This window comes from Hyperolius riggenbachi, chromosome 1 (genome assembly GCF_040937935.1).
Source record: "Hyperolius riggenbachi isolate aHypRig1 chromosome 1, aHypRig1.pri, whole genome shotgun sequence".
Classification (NCBI taxonomy): domain Eukaryota; kingdom Metazoa; phylum Chordata; class Amphibia; order Anura; family Hyperoliidae; genus Hyperolius; species Hyperolius riggenbachi.
The window spans coordinates 350,310,718-350,332,818 of NC_090646.1; the positions used below are offsets into that span (position 1 = coordinate 350,310,718).

A 22,101-nucleotide genomic window follows, 5' to 3' on the forward strand; every position below is an offset into this window, starting at 1 on the left:
GCACCTCCCTCACTTGGCTTCATGGGTGGGCCAGACCTGTGCCCCGGGCTCCAGCCGCTTCACTGTGGAACATCAGAACGGACTTTATACTGTCGGCTCCCGCTGGCCGCATGGGATGCAGAAGACAAGTGGGAATGGAGCCTTATTACACTGTACAGTGGGATGTGAAAGTTTGGGCAACCTTGTTAAATGTCATAATTTTCCTGTAGAAATCGTTGGTTGTTGCGATAAAAAATGTCAGTTAAATATATCATATAGAAGACACACACAGTGATATTTGAGAAGTGAAACTAAGTTTATTGGATTTACAGAAAGTGTGCAATAATCGTTTAAATAAAATTAGGCAGGTGCATAAATTTGGGCACTGTTTTCATTTTATTGATTCCAAAACCTTTAGAACTAATTATTGGAACTCAAAGTGGCTTGGTAAGCTCAGCGACCCCTGACCTACATACACAGGTGAATCAAATGTCCAATGATGAAAAAGAGTATTTAAGGGGGTCAGTTGTAAGTTTCCTTCCTCTTTTAATTTCTCTGAAGAGTAGCAACATGGGGGTCTCAAAACAACTCTCAAATGACCTAAAGACAAAGATTGTTCACCATGATGGTTTAGGGGAACGATACAAAAAGCTGTCTCAGAGATTTCAGCTGTCTGTGTCCACAGTTAGGAACATATTGAGGAAATGGAAGACCACAGGCTCAGTTCAAGTTAAGGCTCGTAGTGGAAGACCAAAAAAAATCTCGGATAAACAGAAGCAACGAATGGTGAGAACAGTCAGTCAACCCACAGACCAGAACCTACAACAACATATTGCTGCAGATGGAGTCACTGAGCATCGTTCAACTATTCGGTGCACTTTACACAAAGAGGTGTTGTATGCGAGAGTGATGCAGAGGAAGCCTTTTCTCCGCCCACAGCACAAACAGAGCCGCTTGAGGTGTGCTAATGCACATTTGGACAAGCCAGCTTCATTTTGGAATAAGGTGCTGTAAACTAATGAAACTAAAATTGAGTTATTTGGGCATAACAAGGAGCGTTATGCATGGAGGCAAAACAACACAGCACTCCAAGAAAAACACCTGCTACCTACAGTAAAATATGGTTGTGGTTTCATCATGCTGTGGGGCTGTGTGGCCAGTACAGGGACTGGGAATCTTGTCAAAGTTGAGGGACGCATGGATTCCACTCAGTATAAGCAGATTCTGGAGACCAATGTCCAGGAATCAGTGACAAAGCTGAAGCTGTGCCGGGGCTGGATCTTTCAACAAGACAACGACCCTAAACACTGCTCAAAATCCACTAAGGTATTCATGCAGAGGAACAAGTACAACGTTCTGGAAAGGTGATCTCAGTCCCCAAACCTGAATATGATTGAAAATCTATGGTGTGAGTTAAAGAGAGCTGTCCATGCTCGGAAGCCATCAAACCTGAATGAACTAGAGAAGTTTTGTAAAGAGGAATGGTCCCAAATACCTTCAAGCAGAATCCAGACTCTCATTGGTACCTACAGGAAGTGTTTGGAGGCTGTAATTTCTGCAAAAGGAGGATTTACCTAAATATTGATTTCATTTCCTTTTTGTCGAGCCCAAATGCACCTGCCTAATTTTGTTTAAACAATTATTGCACACTTTCTGTAAATCCAATAAACTTCATTTCACTTCTCAAATATCACTGTGTGTGTCTCCTATATGATATATTTAATTGACATTTTTTATCGTAACAACCAACAATTTATACAGGAAAATCATGACGATTAACAAGGTTGCCCAAACTTTCGCATCCCACTGTACTTGTACTGACAGTACAGAAGCTATGAAACTATGTTCCACTGCTTCTATGGGGTTAAATTGTCTCTCTAACTCCATTAGCATATCTCTGCTGAAGAGTTGATAACATCTGCAAACAATTATTACAAGTTTACATGCTGCTCCTGACTCATATTTGAACTGTAAACATAGACAGAGATAAGCGGCAAGGGGAGATGAAGCATTCACTGAGGGGAGAGTATGAGGTGTAATTGAGAATAATGCCTGGTACACACCATTCAATTTCCCGTCAGATAGGCGTGTTGAATCGATTATTTCTGACAAGTCCGATCTGATTTCTGATTTTTTACCCCTATTTTTTCTGGTAGATTTTCTATAGAAGTGATGGGAAAATTGATCAGAAAAATGATTGGAAATCAGATTGGACCTGTCAGAAATAATTTGACCCATCTATCTGCCTGCATGTTGTGTACCAGGCATAAATATATGGTGTCAAAAAAAGAGAGATGTCAGAGAATGCCAAGGAGGGCAATGGGCAGGTAGGAAGGCAGGTATAAGAGCATAGTAATGAGATTATTCTGGGTAACCAACACCTGGGCCACCTTTCTCAGCTCTACTATGCTCCAGATCGAGAGGATCCATCAGAGAACTGCACACTTCATAGACAGCCTGGGACAATATTGCCTATTTCTATAAAGCTCTTGCATTTGCTACTGCAAGGCTTAAAGCAGATCTACTATTGATCCATGGTAAAAAATCTGGACTGTAGAAGCCGTCACTGCAAAGGACTCATACACCCTGCCTATTATTCTCTATAGGTTGATCTGTTCTCCAGAGGATAATCCTCCTCTAGGAGGACTTCTAGCTCATGACAGAGTGGTGAAAGGCATTTTGTACTACTTATTGTTGTTGCACCAATGCCTAAAGTCAAACATTGGTGCCAGACATTACTTATAGATTTGAACTGCCTTAGTCAGGAGAAAAAGTAAATTGCATATGGACCAACAGTCTTCTGGACTATAGCATATGGACCAATAGTCTTCTGGAAAAAAATACACTCCTAAACTTTGTAGAAAACCTTTCCAGAATACCTGAATCAGTTATACTGTAGCTTAAAGAGACTCTGTAACAAAATGTTCATCCTTATTTCTTCTATCCTATAAGTTCCTATACCTGTTCTAATGTGCTCTGTCTAACTGCAGCCTTTTTCGGTTGCATAGTGGCTCTAATACTTTGTTATATGATCTAATCTTCTCTCCTCTGTCGGCTCTGTCGGGTTCAGGCAGTCAGGCTGAAATGTGCTGTGCTGCTTGTGATTGGATAGAAGCTATACACACCCTCTCCAGACCCCCTGCACACTCTGTATGACTCACACACTGAGCTACTGTAACGATCGGTGTCAGCACACAGAGAGAATCTGATTATTGGTGATCTGCAGAATCACCAATAATACAGATATGACTAACCTCTGGACATCTATATAGTGTGAGTGTTTGGTGCAACAGTAATGACTTTGAGTAGGACCACCCGAGGAGCAGGCGGTCCTTGACAGTATGAGGAATACCTCCCTCTGGGAAGTATGAAGACCTTCCAGCAGCCTGAAACTTCCAAGGGGATGGAGCCACAGGCTGAATAGCAGGAAGGCTAATCTCTCCAGAGAGAGTGGTAGCTCGCAAGGTCGGGCAGGCTAGGTCGGCAACACACAGGCAGATAAGGTACAGAGACAGAAGGCTGATTCGGTAACCAGGGACAGGCAGGGTTGGCAACAGGTAATCAGATATGCGTAGGTACCGAATCAGAAAGCAGAAGGATAGTCAGGGATGCAATAGGTCATAACAGATATCAAACAATGCCTAGTCTTGGGTGTGAGGTCCGTGGTCTCAACCCCCTGGAACTAGTCTGAAGTATACACAGTATCCCTAGTCTTGGGTGTGAGGTCCGTGGTCTCAACACCCTGGAACTAGTCTGAAGTATAATACAATAGTAACACAGTATTCCTAGTCTTGGGTCTGAGGTCCGTGGTCTCAACACCCTGGAACTAGTCTGAAGTATAACACAATGGTGACACAGTATCCCTAGTCTTGGGTGTGAGGTCCGTGGTCTCAACACCCTGGAACTAGTCTGAAGTATAACACAATAGTAACACAGTATCCCTGGTCTTGGATGTTAGGTCCGTGGTCTCAACACCCTGGAACTAGTCTGAAGTATAACACAATAGTAACACAGAAGTAATCTGGCTCAGTGTGAATTCCCAGGTCCTCCTGGTTCTAACACACTGTGGGATCTGACTATGGTCTGAGTGCTTTCACTTAAGTGTTCGCAACAGCAGACAATATGAGACTGACCAGCAATAACTATATATAGAGCGGCGCTCCCTGGCGCGGCGGCTTTTCCGCAATCTATTACAGCTACTCTTTTGTTTGTAAACACTGCATAAAAATGGCAATTACAAGCCAGGATTGCAGCAGGGAGTGGCAGTTATTTAGTCAGTGTTTTCCCTTAAATCTTTTCTCACCCTGATTTACTGTACATTTTGAAATTTATCACAAGTGGTGACATCTTAGTGCTGCCAACCTGCATCGCTGAGGAATGGTTGTGTGTTGCGTGTTTTGGGCTGAATAGAAAAAAAAATCTAGTCTCCTTTTATTGAGAATCTACTGTACATTCATAAAAAGAACCGGAATCTACAAAAAACAACATAGCATAAACCTATCAGTTAACTGAACATAAACGGCAACAATGAGCAGGAAATTGCTATGAAAAGTCAATCAGAATTAGAACCAAAAGATCAAAAATAACCCAAGAACGAGTAAGATCTTATTAGTGACACCAAGTGCCAAAAGTTCAGCTGTACCTAATGCTAGTAAAGAATAAAAGGCCTACAACCAAGAAATGCAGCATAGGTGGAGGTTCTTGCATCTAAGCTGGCCTCACCACATGTAAGAACCAATCTAGTAGTAACCAGTTTCAAAGCTGGAGATTGCACTAAACATAAAGGTGATTCTCCTGTTAGAAGCAATTTGTTTACATAATGGTATGGCATTGTTACATAAAGCATATGGCATATACTGTATACAGTAGCATTAAAAAGTATGTGAATCCTTTGGAAATATATGGATTTCTGCACAAATCGGTCCTAAAATGGGATCTGATCTTCATCTAAGTCACAACAATAGACAATCACAGTCTGCTTAAACTAATACCACATGTCAGGAACCGGCCCGCGGCACGCCTGCGTATACGGTTCCCGACTGCGGGTTTGACCAGATCAAGCGGGGAGCAGCCTTATTCGAGCTAAAACAAGGCTGGGACCCCTCAGAACACCTCTCACTGCCACCACTAGCGATTCGCTAGACACTTCCACTCTGCTGTCGAGTCCTCAGCGCGCAATCCGCGTTTTTGTATTCGGGTCAGCTTTGCGCTTAGGCCGAATACGGGAACGCCACGCACCCACACACACACACAGTTGCAATCTTACACTGTAGTGAAGCAAAGCCACTAACAGTCGTTCTGAACGATACTGTTAGCTACTCAACTGTTGAGCTACTCGCACTGGCGTTTTCGTACGTTGGGTCAGCTGCGCGCTTTAGGCCAACGTATGACAAACGCCCCACACACAATGCAATTACAATCTTATACGGTAGTGTCGCTCAATCATACAATCAGGCACGGACTTATACACACTTCAATCTCTTCTAGGCTATGAGTGTTAGTTTAGTACAGCAGAAGTCAAGCTTATTAAATAATAATTTAATATTCCAGGGAAAAAAGTGGAACAATGCAGAACAGAATATATACAAAAGATTACAAAAACAAAGTAAAAAGTTACAAAGATAACAGTTACAAAAATACACACCAAGCAATTTGCTTACCAAAATACAGGGATCCAGATAGAAGAACCTTGGACTTCTGTGGACGGACACAGCTCTGGCTTGACCAGGAACCCCTTAGCTTGGGCCGGGAGACCAGCTGCAGCTACGGTCAGAAGAGGACTGATTTGAGGTATCTGTCCCCTGGTTTTTATAATGGAATATTTGCCTTGAGTCTGTAAGCCTATTTGGCTGGGGGAACTAGATTTAATTACATCCTCAGTCATAATTGGATTTCCAGAGATCTAACATCCACATGTGAAAAATGTACTATAGCCCACATACATGAAAAGACTTCCCTAGTCCAAGTTACAGGTGACAACCCCATTGTTGACAGTATTTCCTAGCTGATCAAAGATAAGGATATAGTTTGCACCTCCACCAATAATTTAATTTCCTCACAATGAAATTGTGTTTAACACACGTCAACTTTTGGTGAAGAGACTCTTCCTGACTAGTCTAGAGTTCTTCACAATGCTTTAACCGCCTTCCTCAACAGAAGTGTAAATGTTTCAAGTGCCAATGACTTCAACACTTCACTTCTGCCATTGTCTGATTACCCCAGCTCTATTCACTGAAGTCCCTTTAGATGCAACTGTAGTACAGCCAGATGACCATCGCTTCAAAGCAGAATACACATGTGAGATATAGCAGACAAAGTAGACAGAAAAATGACAGAAATATGATTGTGTATTCCCTAACATCATCAGCACCCCAATATATCACCACACCACACAAATAATTAAATGTTTCCATGTTTTTATTAAACACACCATGCAAACATTCACAGTACACACGGGTCCAGATTCTCTCTTAAAGCAATCCTTGAAGGGGCTCCACAACCCATCAGACTCACACAATGGGGATTCTAAACTTGCTGTCTTCTTAGTGGCCTCAGGGTTCACTCTTTAGCCCCAGCCCACCCCCTTGTGTCTAATCATGTGTGTAATACATAATAGTTTGGATGACATGCGACTTGACACGGTTGTAACTGACTGAGCAGTAACCCGCTTTTGTTATATTTAGCCATTTTAATTATTTGCGTATTGTAAGAGGGTTCATACTGGCTGAAGTAACGGGACCCGATACCGGAGCTGCAGGCAGCGGAGGACAGCAGCGTGGGAGCGATCCGTTCCCCTGGGGCTGGAGGAAGCTCAAGGTATAAAAAGGTAAGTATCGTTGGTCTCTGGTTTCCTTTAAGCCACACCTATAGGAGCGCTGGTATCCCAACCATGCTGCTCCCTGGTGCGCTTTCCAGTCCTCGTAAAGACTGGGAGACAGAACATCTCCCAGTGTAGGTGCTCCTTTGCCAACGAATCTACACTTCCTCCACCAAAGGCGCTATTTCGGGATCCGCATATAGAACAGGAAGATGAGTTTTAATAATATTGACCACAGAAGAATATTCGACACTAAAGGCTGTAGAGAAAGTAATAAAATCTCTACCCTCTCCCACCGCAACTGGCCTCTTATTGGGCAGCAGACCACTCCTACCCTTAGTCAAAACTTTATTTTTAGATTTCTCAACATATTGATGGGAATATCTCCATTGATATAGTCTTTCCTCCCTTTTGCTAATTTCATCAACCAAACGGTCAGGATTAGAACAATTCCTTACTATTCTCGTGACCTCTCCTGCGGGAACACCACGTATATTGTGGTTAGGGTGGCAGCTGCAGGCCAACAAGGTGGAGTTGCCACTGCAAGATTTACGGTAGGTAGTGGTGGCAATTAGGCCAGTACTTAATGATCCCTCTAACTGCAGATCCAGAAAACCTATAAAAGTGGGATGAATGGAGGAGGTAAAGTGGAGGTTAATATCATCAGCGTTCAGATAAGAAACAAACTGTTCGAACACCAAGGCAGGACCTCTCCATATCATCACTAAATCATTGCTATAGCGACCGTAACAAAATATATGTTCCAAAAAACATTTGCATCCGAAAAAAGTTTGGTTTCCTACCAAAACCCAAGATATAGATTGGTCAGGTAGGGTGAAAACCGGGCTCTCATCGAGGCCCCACGCTTTTGTAGGAAAAATTCCCCACCAAACAAAAAATAATTATAAGATAAAACAAAAGATACTGCCTCCACAATATAATATTTTAGATCCCGATCATAGTCGCTATAGCGAACAAGGTGATACTGTAATGCCTCCAAGGTCACTTCATGTAATAGGCTAGAATATAACGCCTGTATATCCAATGTAGCCCACATGAAATATCCACCCCATTTGAGTCCATCCAATTGTTGCAGCACATGTTTAGTGTCCCTATGGTCCAGGGGCTGTAAATATCTATTCAACCACTCCCCAAGGCATTCAATGAACAACCCTATGCCAACCACTATGGGTCAACCTTATGTACCTTGGGGAGATGGTGGAACACAGCAACCGTAGGCCTGGAGACCATCAGGGAATCAGCAACACTAACATCCAGTAAACCTCTAGAGACCTCATGTGCTATAAACCTATCATATTCTTCCTTAAATTTGGAAGTGGGGTCCTAGGCAACCTGTAGTAGGTATCCTCATCAGAAAGTTGGCGCATAGCCTCCCACCTGTAATCCTCAGAGTTGAGGACCACAGCCCCCTTCCCCCCCATTTCTGATGAAAATATCTTTAGGCGGCGACTGCAGCCCTCTCCCCCGAGGACACATTCTGGGACCTCCGTTTTCCACCCGTGTCCCTTAGATGTGTGAGATCTCTCTCCACCATCTCCTGAAAAATATCCACTGGGTGAGTTTATTTATTTGTTTATTTATATAGTGCCAACATATTACACAGAGCTGTACAGAGTATATTGTCTTGTCACTAATTGTCCCTCAGTGGGGCTCACAATCTACACCCTACCATAGTCATATGTCTATGTATGTATCATGTAGTGCATGTATCATAGACTAGGGCCAATTTTAAGCGGAAGCCAATTAACTTGGCGCGAGAGTGCTAACCACTACGCCACCATGCTGCCCACTTGTTTAACTTGTGTTTGAGACTGTACAGGATAAAGCACATGTTGGCATACCTAGGCAGGCACACATCTCCCCTCTGTATCTCACCTCCCGCCTCGGCCTCCAGTTGATTTAACTTTAACCCAATTTGCAAATCTTTAAATGAAAGAATGCCACCAGACACCTCGACCTCCCCTGGTGTACATGAACAGGCCCCAGAGCCTACACCATTGATCTTAGAAAAGTGCTTTTTGAGCATGACATTACGTGTATACCTGTTCACCAGAGCCGGATTAAGGCCAAAAGGGTACCCTAAGCAAAGGTGCCAATTTGGGCCCCCTCCCTCAACAACCCCTTAAAAATGTTACTAAAAATGTATTTTATTTAAAAAAGAGTGAGGTGAATTGGAGAGGAACGAAGGATGATGAAGGGAGGTGGGGTAAGACTCCCAATACACACATAAGGCGTCCAAGGGGAAGCCGGGGCTGGATTACCGTGCTAGTGGGGCAGTGGCGTATCTAGGGAAAAGGGAGCCTATGGCAAGCACTAAAGTTGTGACCCTTTTGGGAATGGAAGGTGAGGTGGTGCATGCCTACCTAATTTCAGCAAAAAGTAAAAAAAAAAACACCCAATCTCTTTAGAGACAGACACACCAAACACACAGCACTACAAGTGACAAACACACCACAGCACTACAAGTCACAGTGACAGACACCACACACAGCTCTACAAGCCACATAACCCCCCCTCCCCCCCCCCCCACACACACACACCACAGCACTACTAGTGACAGAAACACACCACACACAACACTACAAGCCACAGACTCCCCTACACACCACAGCACTACAAGTGACAGACACACACAGCACTACAAATGACAGACACACACAGCCCTACACACAGACTCCCCCACACACCACTACAAGTGACAGATACACACCACAGTAATACAAGTCACAGACTCTCCTACACACCACAGCACTACAAGTGACAGTCACACACAGCACTACAAGTGACAGACACACACCACACACAGCGCTACAAGTCACAGACTCACTACACACCACAGAAGTACAAGTGACAGACACACAACACAGCACTACAAATCACAGACTCCCCCACACACCACAGCACTACAAGTCACAGACACATCACCCACACAGCACTTCAAGTCACAGAACCCCCCACACACCACAGCATAGAAGTGACAGACACACACCACACACAGCACTACAAGTCACAGACTCCTCTACACACCACAGCACTACAAGTCACAGACACACACACTACACACAGCACTACACGTCACAGACTCCCCTACACACCACAGCACTACAAGTGACAGACACACAAACTACACACAGTACTACAAGTGACAGACACACATACACAGCCTTACAAGTCACAGACTCTCCCACACACCACTACAAGTGTGACATGCACACATCACAGCCCTACAAGTCACAGACACACACACTACACACAGCACTACAAGTGACAGACACACACCACAGCCCTACAAGTCACAGACTCCCCCACACACCACTACAAGTGACAGAAACACAGCACAACACTACAAGTCAAAGACTCCCCGACACACCACTACAAGTGACAGACACACACCACACACAGCACTACAAGTCACAGACTCCCCTACACACCACAGCCCTACAAGTCACAGACTCCCCCACACACCACTACAAGTGACAGACACACAGCACAGCAGTACAAGTCAAAGACTCCCCGACACACCACTACGAGTGACAGACACACACCACACACACCACTACAAATCACAGACTCCCCTACACAAGCTATGTAATTCTAAGCTTGTGTGGAGGAGTCTGTGAATAGTAATGCTGTGTGCCTGCATTCTCTCTACCTACACTGCTCCATTGCCATTTGCAAGCTTGTAATCTCACCTAGCCCAGGATCTGTGTCCTCGTGTGCTGTGCAGTGGGCGGGATCAAGGAGGTGGCTACAGCTGGGGCAGAGACAGAGGCACAGGCTTCTCACAGCTGACTGGGGAAGAGAAGGAGGATTCTGGGTGGGGCTGTTGCAGGAGAAAGACAAGTGGGCTGACTCTGCTTGTCTGTGTACTTCCTGGTGCGGATGGAGACAGAGAGGGGGCGGGGACCCAAGTGCAGATAACTTGCTAGTGACAGGCGCCTGTGATAGCCAAAAGTATGGACAGTCAGCACCCTAATAGCAGTGTGGAGAGTGAGGTGCCCGGGGCCCTTTAGACTGTGACTTGGGCCCCAACCAAGTGCTTCCAGTGCCTGGTTGAAAATCCGACCCTGCTGTTCACGTCCACTAAAGTACTAAAGAGGTCAAAGTGCCTGGTGGGAGCAAAGAACAGACCATGTGACAGGACCTATTTTCATGCTCAGTGAGGACATAAACAAATTCACAACTTTATTTATTTCCTCTTCCTGTCCCTCTGCGGTTATCGTCTTTGAGTCCTGCTTTCGTGCTCTCCTCCCCGCCCTTCTAGTCCTTCGTCGGATTCCACTGTTGATTTCTTTTTTTTTTTTTTTTCGGCTTCACCTTGTGTAGCCGATAATAAGAAACCCTGTTCCCAGCCATCCCTAAAAGGGCAACCTCGGCATCACCACTGCTAGAGGCCTCTTCTCCCGAGAAGACAGACGCAACTGACGTTCTACAGAAACTACAGGGACATCTGATGCAGCATCTGATGTCTCGGGAGAAGTAAAGGACACCTTTTTACCCCTATGGGATGGCGTGGATTTTTATGTTTAAATAATAATAATCATATATTTTCATTTCACAAACATTTTAGTGGCTGATTTTTTAAGTCCAATATAACACCTTTCCATCAATCAAATGGTATTTTATTGTTAGTGATTTAGGTGATTGAAAAAAACTGAATCAAAGTTTGTTTTATACTACTAAACCTAACTCTACTCTCACACAGAACCCTCCCTCTACCTGTCCTCAACCCTAAGACCCCCCCCCCCCAGCGGTGCATAAACCTAAGACCCCCCTGGTGGTGCCTAACTCTAAGACCCCCCCGGTAGTGCATAACCCTAAGACCCCCCCGGTAGTGCATAACCCTAAGACTCCCCTGGTGGTGCCTAACCTTAAGACCCCCCAGGTGGTGCCTAACTCTAAGACCCACAAATCTCAAAAAGAATGTAAAAATGATAAAAAAGTAAAATTACATGTCAAAAAGATATTTAACGTAATTATAATTCTAGAAACGAGTGTAAAATTGATAAGAGAAGAACAATATCAAAATATTAAAAAGTTAAAATGATAATTAAAAAAAATAATTTAGAAAACAAATATTATAAGGATACTTTCCATTTTAGTATTGTAAAAGCAATAAATAACAATAGGCACAAAACAATTTAACGGGTGCCCGTTTTCCGCACCCATTGCCGATATTTAACATTAGAGTCAATGGCCCCTGATTTGTCCACTTCTCATATGCGCCTGATTTTCCTGCTTCCCTCTTATGCTGATGCTCTGGAACTGAGAAGATCTGAATCCCAGAACCAGTACGCAGCTCAGGTGTTCTGACTCAGGTCTGATTCTTCAAATCACTCCTGGGGTCAATAAAAAATCTTTGTGCCACTATGCTGGATCTATTCCTACACCAGACAAAAAGAGGCATCCATGGAAAACCAATAGGGGGAACGAGAATGACCATGTGCCTTACAGCCTGAAGTTGAAGTAAAGCCAGAGTGTGCTCTCGATGCAGAGATTAGAGCTCTATGTTGTAGCCGAAGGTAGAATTCAGGTACCACTAAGCAGCTTAACCACAAATGTAATTTATTGTGTGCAGTCAAGACACTTATATTATGCACAGTTTAACTTAATGAGCAGCGGAGAGGCAGGCAAGAGGATCTCATGGGTGAATGGAACACTGGTAGTCACTGTGATCAAAAGCATCTGAGGATATGAAACAGCTGTTAGCTGTTCAAGTTCACTCTCTGGCACCTAGTGTTGGGCGAACAGTGTTCGCCACTGTTCGGGTTCTGCAGAACATCACCCTGTTCGGGTGATGTTCGAGTTCGGCCGAACACCTGATGGTGTTCGGCCAAACCGTTCGGCCACATGGCCGAACTAAGAGCGCATGGCCGAACGTTCCACGAACGTTCGGCTAGCGCTGTGATTGGCCGAACGGGTCACGTGGTTCGGACCCGAACGCGCTCTGATTGGCCGAACGGTCACGTGGTTCGGGTAAATAAATACCCGAACCACGTCATATCTCCGCCATTTGTCTGTGGGTTTAGCTTTGGGTAGGCAGGCAGGGTAGTTCGCTCTCCAGCCACGCTAGCCAGGGTCCCCCCCAGTCATTGTGTGTCGCTGCTGGGAACAGTAGTACACCGCTCGCTCAGCCACACTATATATAGCATTGGTTACTGCCACTGTGTACCTCGCTCAGCCACACTATATATAGCATTGTGTTTACTGCCACTCTGTGTACACGGCTCAGCCAGACTATATAGCATTGTGTGTACTGCCACTGTGTACCTCGCTCAGCCACGCTATATATAGCATTGTGTTTACTGCCACTCTGTGTACACCGCTCAGCCAGACTATATAGCATTGTGTGTACTGCCACTGTGTACCTCGCTCAGCCACGCTATATATAGCATTGTGTTTACTGCCATTCTGTGTACACCGCTCAGCCAGACTATATAGCATTGTGTGTACTGCCACTGTGTACCTCGCTCAGCCACGCTATATATAGCATTGTGTTTACTGCCACTCTGTGTACACCGCTCAGCCAGACTATATAGCATTGTGTGTACTGCCACTCTGTGTACACGGCTCAGCCAGACTATATAGCATTGTGTGTACTGCCACTCTGTGTACACCGCTCAGCCAGACTATATAGCATTGTTTACTACCAGTGCCACTCTGTGTACACCGCTCAGCCAGACTATATAGCATTGTTTACTGCCACTCTGTGTACACCGCTCAGCCAGACTATATAGCATTGTGTGTACTGCCACTCTGTGTACACCGCTCAGCCAGACTATATAGCATTGTTTACTGCCACTCTGTGTACAACGCTCAGCCACACTATATAGCATTGTTTACTGCCACTCTGTGTACAATGCTCAGCCAGACTATATAGCATTGTTTACTGCCACTCTGTGTACACCGCTCAGCCAGACTATATTGCATTGTTTACTGCCACTCTGTGTACACCGCTCAGCCAGACTATATAGCATTGTGTGTACTGCCACTCTGTGTACACCGCTCAGCCAGACTATATAGCATTGCGTACTCTGCCAGTCAGTGTGTATATTGCTGGGATCAGTAATACTCCACTCACCGCCAACCACTATATGAGCTCACCATGAGTTCCTCAGAGACCTCCGCTGTGAGCAGCACTCCCAACAACAGCAACAGCCAACGCCCCACGCAAGCTATAACATCCACCCCAGCAGCCAGTGGTCAGCAGCAGCCCTCCCCGGAGGAGAACGTTGTGTCCATCGGTCCGTCGCCAGAGCGATTAATGAGGGCTGCCATTGAGGAGATGATGGGGCCTGATGTGGAGGAGGAGGTCTGGCTCAGGCCAGCATCCCAAGTTAATGTTGAGGACGATGAGGGGTCTGTGTCTGGGGATGTTGGGGTGGCAGAGGTGGTGGGTGGGTCAGACTCAGGAGAAGAGTTGCATGATGAGGATGATGATCGGGACCATCTGTATGTGCCTCAGAGTCCGACCCCGGAAAACATGTTGTATCGTGTGTTTAGGTACTAAAATCTGCGTTCCCACTTCCCAGTACTGCCCGCAGTGCCCGGGTCCACGGATCCATATAATTTTTTGGGCAGCACTATCAAACTGTGGTACTATGAGTGAGTTGCCATGGTCCTTCTGTGCTGCTTGTCACACTCACCGTCTGTCTGCAGATGGATTGTTCAACATAGCTACGCCATCTGACATGTAGTCCTGGACCTTGACCATCTTCTCCAGGCGATTGGTGTTGGAGGACCTGGAACTGCCCGATTGCTGTTCTGTGGGCTGCTGCATGGGTGTCAGAAAATGTTCCCACTCCAAGGACACTGCCAATACCATTCCCTTTTCGGCACTAGCAGCAGCTTGTGTTCTTTGCTGCCCTCCTGGTCCTCCTGGGTTTGCTGAAGTCAGTCTGTCGGCGTACAACTGGCTAGAGAAGGAGGAGGATGTCAATCTCCTCTCTAAAGTCTCCATCCTCAAGGGCCTGCTGGAATTGTTCCATTTTTGACCTGTCTGACACTTTCTTCAATCAGTTTTTTAACATTGTGTTTGTATAAACTGGGTATAAACCCAGTAATTGGTGTTGTCCAGATTCCAGAATAATGAATAATAATGAATAGTGAATAATGCGCGGGCCGCGTTCAATGCAGTCTAGCATGAATTGAGCCATGTGTGCCAGAGAGTCCTGCCAGACTCCTCTGTCTTCATGTTCTAGTGAGCGTTGTGATTGTTGTGATGCACCATATTCGTCACCAGCATCACTTTCTTCCTCTTCTGCTGTCCATTCCCGCTAAATTGTGGAAGTCCAACGTGCACCGCTCTGTCCCTCGGCAGTGGGGGCATCCAATTCCTGCTCCAACTCCAGCTGTTCCTCGTCCTGTTCTTTGTCATAGCTGGGACCAGCTTTCCTGAGGCAGGTTGCCTGATGTTGGTATCATCACGCTGATCGTTTTCATCTTCAGAATCCCCCACTTGCATCATGCCAGCGGTTTTCCATCTTCAACATTGATTTCTTCAGTAAACACAGCAGTGGTATTGTAATGCTGACTGTAGAGTTGTCACTGCTCAGTCACGCAACGTGGATTGCTCAAAATTTTGGAGGACTTGGCAGAGATCCAACATGGTGGCCCAATCAGATCCACAGAAGCTTGGTAGCTAGCTGCTGGAATGCGCCTCGGCACTGCGCAAAAGCGTGCTAGCATGTGCAGCGTAGAATTCCAGCGCGTAGGGAGGGACATCACCCAGCGAGCGATGGTGCGCTAGATTGAAGCGCTCCTGCATCTCTTGGTGAGTCCTTCAGAAGCGGTACTGGACTTTTAACAATGTTTGTTTTTTTTTCCTTCAACAGAAGATCTGCCACGTTGGAGTGAGGAGGATGCCGCCGACCCTGACACCAAGCTGAACCCCGGCGAACTCCAAGCAGAGGATCTTCAGGAACCCTCAAGGCTTTGAGCAAGCTGAGGAGGATCAGCAGTCCCGACGAGACCTCTCCTCATATGCGACTGAGTGCAGTGGAGCTCCCCAGAACAACCTCTCAGTTGTCACTTTGTCACTGGTCACTTTGTCACTTTGTCACTTTGTCATTTTGTCACTTTGTCACTTTGTCACTTGTCACTTTGTCACTTGTCACTTTGTCACTTGTCACTTTGTCACTTGTCACTTTGTCACTTGTCACTTTGTCATTTTGTCACTTGTCACTTTGTCACTTTGTCACTTTGTCACTTTGTCACTTGTCACTTTGTCACTTGTCACTTTGTCACTTGTCACTTTGTCATTTTGTCACTTTGTCACTTGTCACTTGTCACTTTGTCACTTTGTCACTTGTCACTTTGTCATTTTGTCACTTTGTCACTTGTCACTTGTCACTTTGTCACTTGTCACTTTGTCACTTTGTCACTTTGTCACTGGTCACTTGGTCATTTTGTCACTTTGTCATTTTGTCACTTTGTCATTTTGTCACTTTGTCACTGGTCACTTAGTCACTTTTCACTTTGTCACTTGGTCACTTGGTCACTTGGTCACTTGGTCACTTGTCCAGATGATCTCGGTACACCTCCTGCGATTCAAATTCCTGCACACATTGCTCTGGGATTTGGGTGTGATGATGATGCATCTAACTGGCCACCGGAGGCAATTAAGGCCTTCAAAACATTGAAAGCAGCTTTCTGTTCCGCCCCCATTTTGCGTCATGTTGAGTTGTTGATGTCATGTTCATCCTCGGCCTCGCCTTGCATTTCAGTGCGAGGTGCATTTTCCACAGAAAAAGGTTGTGAATCCGGGCACAACATTTGTGGCTGTTCCATTGACCTTTCACAGGTAGAAGATTGTGGGGGTGGGAATAGCTCCTCCGAATAGCCCATTGTGTCCTGAAAACTACTCATTGCATTGCTTTGCACACACATTTTTTTGTCCTCATGCAAGGCCTGAGTTGCACCTAAAAGCGTGGCCTTCTCCTCCTGCGCCTCCTCCTTTTCCATCACGTCTGCTGCTGCTGGGTTAGCGTTGACCCCCGGTCCCTGTTTATTGAACCTCTTATCTTTATTACATTTATGACTGCATGGCGGTAAAAAGCATGCTATCCGCACTCTTCTTGTCCTCATGCAAGGCCTGGTTTGTTGTGTCTCAAAAAGCATGGCCTTCTCCTCCTGCGCCTGCTCCTGTTCCATCACGTGTGCTGCTGCTGCTGGGTTAGCGTTACCGGTACCTTTTCCTGGAACCTCTTCTCTGTATTACATTTATGACTGCATGGCGACAAAAAGCATGTTACCTGTGCAAAGAAACATGACATTTTCCACATTTAAAAGACAGTTTTTCCTTTGAAACTTTACAATCAATTTTCTCAAAAACTATAAGCTCTTTTTCAAATATTTTTTTCCTCTTGTACCCACTCCCAAGGTGCACATACCCTGCTAATTTGGGGTATGTAGCATGTAAGGAAGCTTTACAAAGCACGAAAGTTCGGGTCCCCATTGACTTCCATTATGTTCGGAGTTCGGCGCGAACACCCGAACATCGCGGCGATGTTCGGCGAACGTTCGCGAACCCGAACATCTAGGTGTTCGCCCAACACATGGCACCCACCTGCCTGCCTCTCCACTCCACATGATGTTGACTATGCATAATGTAAGTGTCTTGGCAGCACATATTAACCACTTCACCTCCAAAGGGTTTTCCCCTTAAAAAAACAGAGCAATTGTCATCTGTCAGCGCTCCTTCCATTCATTCGCCTATAACTTTATTACTACTTATCACAACGAACCAATCTATATCTTGTATTTTTTTTCCATCAATTAGGCTTTCTTTGGGGGGTACTTTTTTATTTTATTCTAACTGCTTTTTAACAGGAAAAATAAGGAAAAAATTGAAAAAATTCATTATGTCTCAGTTTTTGGCCATTATAGTTTTAAAATAGTACATGCTACCATAATTAAAACCCACACATTTTATTTGCCCATTTGTCTAGGTTATTGCAACATTTAAAATGTTTCCCTAGTACAATGTATGTTGCCAATATTTTATTTGGAAATAAAGGTGCATTTTTTCCGTTTTGCATCCATCACTATTTACAAGCCCATATTTTCAAAATTAACAGTAATATACCCTCTTGACATACATATTAAAAAAGTTTAGTCCCTAATGTAACTATTTAAGTATTTTTTTTATTGTATTTTTTTTTCAATACAAAATAAGAGGGTAATTATGGGATATTGTAGTAGGTAATGTATTAATTTAAAATGTATTTGTGGGTCTTTTTTAAATAAAATATGTGTATGTGTAATTTTACTATTTGGTCACAAGATGTCCTCGCGCATTATTTCCTATTGCGTCTCTATAGTATGCTAAATAGGAAGTAATGAGTGCATGGGTTCCATGGGAAATAAACAAATGATTGCGGCATCTTTTTGATACCTGCGACCATTCATATGGGGACAGAGATTAGTGAATGGGAACTGTGTCCATTCATTCATCTCCCGTTTAACGAGCATGGGAGCACGTGGAGGGAGGGGGGGTAGCGGGAGTGCGCAGCGGGAAGGGATGTAGCAGCTACGTCCCTCTAAGGGGAAGAGGGAATTTGCAGGGGCATAGCTACTTGTCCCGGGGGAGGGTAAGTGGTTAAATTACATTTGTGTTTTGTCATCTGAGTTTAGTGGCATCTGAGTTTAGCCACAAAGAAAATAATATCAATCTAAAAATGAACTTCAGAAATAAGATAAGGAAGGAGCCAAAACTTGATAAAAATACATAAAAACAACCAAAAGGAAACACTATCTTACAAGTACAAGACTTTGGCTTGAAAATTTGTTTATTTACAAGTTAGTTTGTTTAAAAATGTGAACACTTTTTTCTTTTTTGGTTCAGTCATGTATAAAGTACATAGAATGAAATGATAAGGTTTTAAAAGTGCAAACAGCATTAAGAGCATCTAGAATATGTAAAGTAAGCCATTTACTACATATTCTGCAACCTTTTATAGATATACTCTCTAAAGCACTTATCGAACTCTGGAATAGGTAGGAAAAAAGCAGGGGAACACAGGGAGCCCAACCTATTATTTAAACCAGGATTGGATTTACAACTCAGGAGCCTGTAGGCACATGAAATCTGTGGTCCTAAACTCTGCCCCTCTACACAGCCCACACTCTAAGTATCAGGTAACTAACTCCTGCAGCAGATGTGCTCCACACACCCCCCCCCCCCCCAGTACAGCAAGCCGGGGATGTGCCCCTAGTATTGGCTATACCCCTCTTCCCATAGATAGCCAGAGCTGCCCCCAGCTTGGTAATAAGTAAATCCCCCACCCTCCAAGCACAGGTGGAAAATGTGCTATCTCACACCCCCATCCTCCCCCGGCAGAAACGTGAAGGACCGGGGAGGTCTGCGACTTTCTGGACCGGGATAAAACACAATCTGGTGGCTCTTTCACAGCAGCCCCAGCCTGAATGTGTATCTATCTTGTGTGCAAATATATCAATAGTAATATAAATCAGCCCCTACCCCCAAACACACACAGTATTTTACCATGCCCCCAGCTGCTACACCCACACCCCTTACTCACAAACTGTGACTAATTGCCCGGTAAAGTAGCAGTGACTATCTTTGTGTTTCATTTGACATGTAAACCCACAATTGGTTGTGTGGGCAACCAATTCTCTAGTTTTGTTCTGGTGTCCTTTGCACAGGTTTTGATAAATCAGCACAAAAGATTTTTCGGATATTGGGTATGTGATAAGAAGGAATTTTCCATGTTTCCCTATCGGTCAGTTTAAGCCTGTGCATTATAACACTAATGTACACGCACCCATACGGGAACAAGGAAAATTGATACTTCTCAGTTCTCAGTTCACAGCAACGGATTCAGTGTAAACCCAGCCTAAAGCTGAATACACACAAAATATAAAAACCTTCAGAAAACAAACTATCAACGATTGATCTGTCGATAATTATTATAAAATGGTTTACAAAAGACCTCGAAAGATAACCAAATATATTTGTTTCTCAATCATTCAGTTCCATCCTGGTGTATATGGTCTGCTGACAATCATTTGTTAAACAAGGTGAGTACGAGAACTTTCTGATCTTCTCATTAAACATTGCACATGCTGGGTAATTTGAACCGTCTCAACTGGCTGCGCACACATACTCAAAGATAATATTAGTTGTTTTTGGCTTAAAAAAATAAATGTTTGCGCGTGTACACCATAATTTGAACGATCGGTCGTTCAAACCTTCCTGACAAAACCTATGATTTTGCAGATTGATTCTTCTGTTTGAAAAGAATTTTATCTGACATGTGTACCCAGTTTAATAATCAGTTCTTTTCTCGAAGCACAAAGATCTATCAAAGTATTTTTTAACCATTTCTGCCGCCCGGACGTGAAGCTCACGTCTGGGCGGCTGCCGTGCTGCGGTGCGCCCCCGTGGTGTCCCCCGGTAGCCCTGGGATCAGTGAACGGGAACATGGTTCCCGATCACCGATCCGTCTCCCCAGCAGAAAAACCGAAGTGCTCTAACTAGAGGCTTCAGTCTTTCTGCCTGGAAAAATTTCCGCATCCCCCTTGCGCTTCTGCTTAGCGAGAAGCACAAGGAAGGAGAAAAAAATTCAAGGTGTCCATCTGGTGGCCAAAGAGTAAAACTACATCTACATATTTTTTACATTACAATTTACACATATAATAATAACATTAAAAAGTAACTGTTTATTTCCCACACCAAAATATTACCCAAATAAAATTTTTAATGGAAAAAAAAATTACAAAAAAAAAAAAAAAAAGACATAAATAGTTACCTAAGGGTCTGAACTTTTTAAATATGCATTTGAAGGGGGTATACTACGAACATTGTTTAAATTATAAGCTTGTAAATAGTGATGGACACAAAACGGAAAAAAAGCACCTTTATTTCCAAATAAAATATTGGCGCCATACATTGTGATAGTGACAAAATCCAAATGGTGTCATAACCAAGACAAACGGGCAAATAAAATACATAGGTTTTAATTATGGTAGCGTGGATTATTTTAAAGCTATAATGAATTTTTCCATTTTTTTCTTATTAATCCTGTTATAATGCATTTATAAAAAAAAAAATTCTTAGCAAAATGTACCACCTAAAGAAAGCCTAATTAGTGGCAGAAAAAACAAGATATAGATCAATAAATTGTGATAAGTAGTGATAAAGTTATTAGTGAATGAATGGGAGGTGAAAATTGCTCTGATGCATAAGGTGAAAAATCCCAGCAGGCTGAAATGGTTAAAGAAGCCTCTGTTTTGCACAGTATATTTCTTACTATTCTATCTACATGACTTACCAATACCAAAAGTATAAGAGATAATTATAGAAGGTCTTGGCCATTTATGTCTGCATGATTTGTAGAACTGACACAATAATGTACTTTTAATAGCCTCCTTTTCCAGAAATATCTTTTCTATATACTGTCCGTAAAAAAAATTTAACTGTACAAATCATACCTGTCTGCTTATTTTACTAACTTATGAGAAATGACTGAGATGGTGTTAAAGTAATGCTTGCAACTGTACCATCCCCCCCCCCTCCCTATACACACACACACACACGCACGCACACACACACACACACTCACACATCACCACCAATGAATAAATGCATATTTACCGGTATGCAGAGTATTCCTGTGGATCTTGGTGCCATTGCCCTTCAAACAGCTGTTCTGAAATGATAATTCTTATTTTTACTTCCTCTGCTGCAGTTCCTCCAAGCATGCATCACAATGTTCTTCTTGCTTCAGTCAAACAACTGTATTAATTCATCAAGATCTATAAATGATTTGCAGTTCATCAAGATCTATAAATGATTTGTAGGAATGTCTGAGTGTTGCCTCTGTTGTTAGCTTATCTATTTGATACACAAACTTGTTCCCTTCCCTGTTCTTATGCTCTTTCCTCTTGCCTCCAGGATGTGCTGCTTCTTATCTTATTTTATGTAGCTTGTAGTTTGCGTTCGGGCACCATATGGTGACGTTACCCTTGCAAGTCAACAAGGTGTGTGTGTGTATTTTTATTGCTAAATGTGTGTTTTTCCTAAGTGATTCTCATAACTACCAAAGCATAAGTCTGAACTCAGTAACTCTATTCAAAGGAAAAACTATTTTAAGCTATAAGGAACCCCAAAACCTCTGTTGAAAAAGTACTGCAAAGTAAAATTCTGCATTCTTCAACTGTGTCCTGACCTCAGGCATTATCTTTAAGTGGTACTTTTTTCTGATATGGAGATGAAAACGGTAAAGCCTTCTGTCTGCTTTTGCAGCACTGGTTGGCAGGTA

At 43.7% G+C, this 22,101-nt stretch overlaps 1 protein-coding gene across 1 annotated transcript in view; it reads right to left on the reverse strand.

Annotated features, from left to right (window-relative positions):
• The window catches only part of LOC137550252 (acetylgalactosaminyl-O-glycosyl-glycoprotein beta-1,3-N-acetylglucosaminyltransferase-like), a 155,957-nt gene extending 134,208 nt beyond the window's left edge, over positions 1–21,749 (reverse strand). The window contains exon 1 of the mRNA XM_068271262.1: positions 21,435–21,749. Within this exon, the coding sequence (XP_068127363.1) occupies positions 21,435–21,470 (36 nt within the window). The 5' untranslated portion in view covers positions 21,471–21,749. The remainder of the gene's footprint in view (positions 1–21,434) is intronic.
• Between the last annotated feature and the right edge of the window lie 352 nt (positions 21,750–22,101).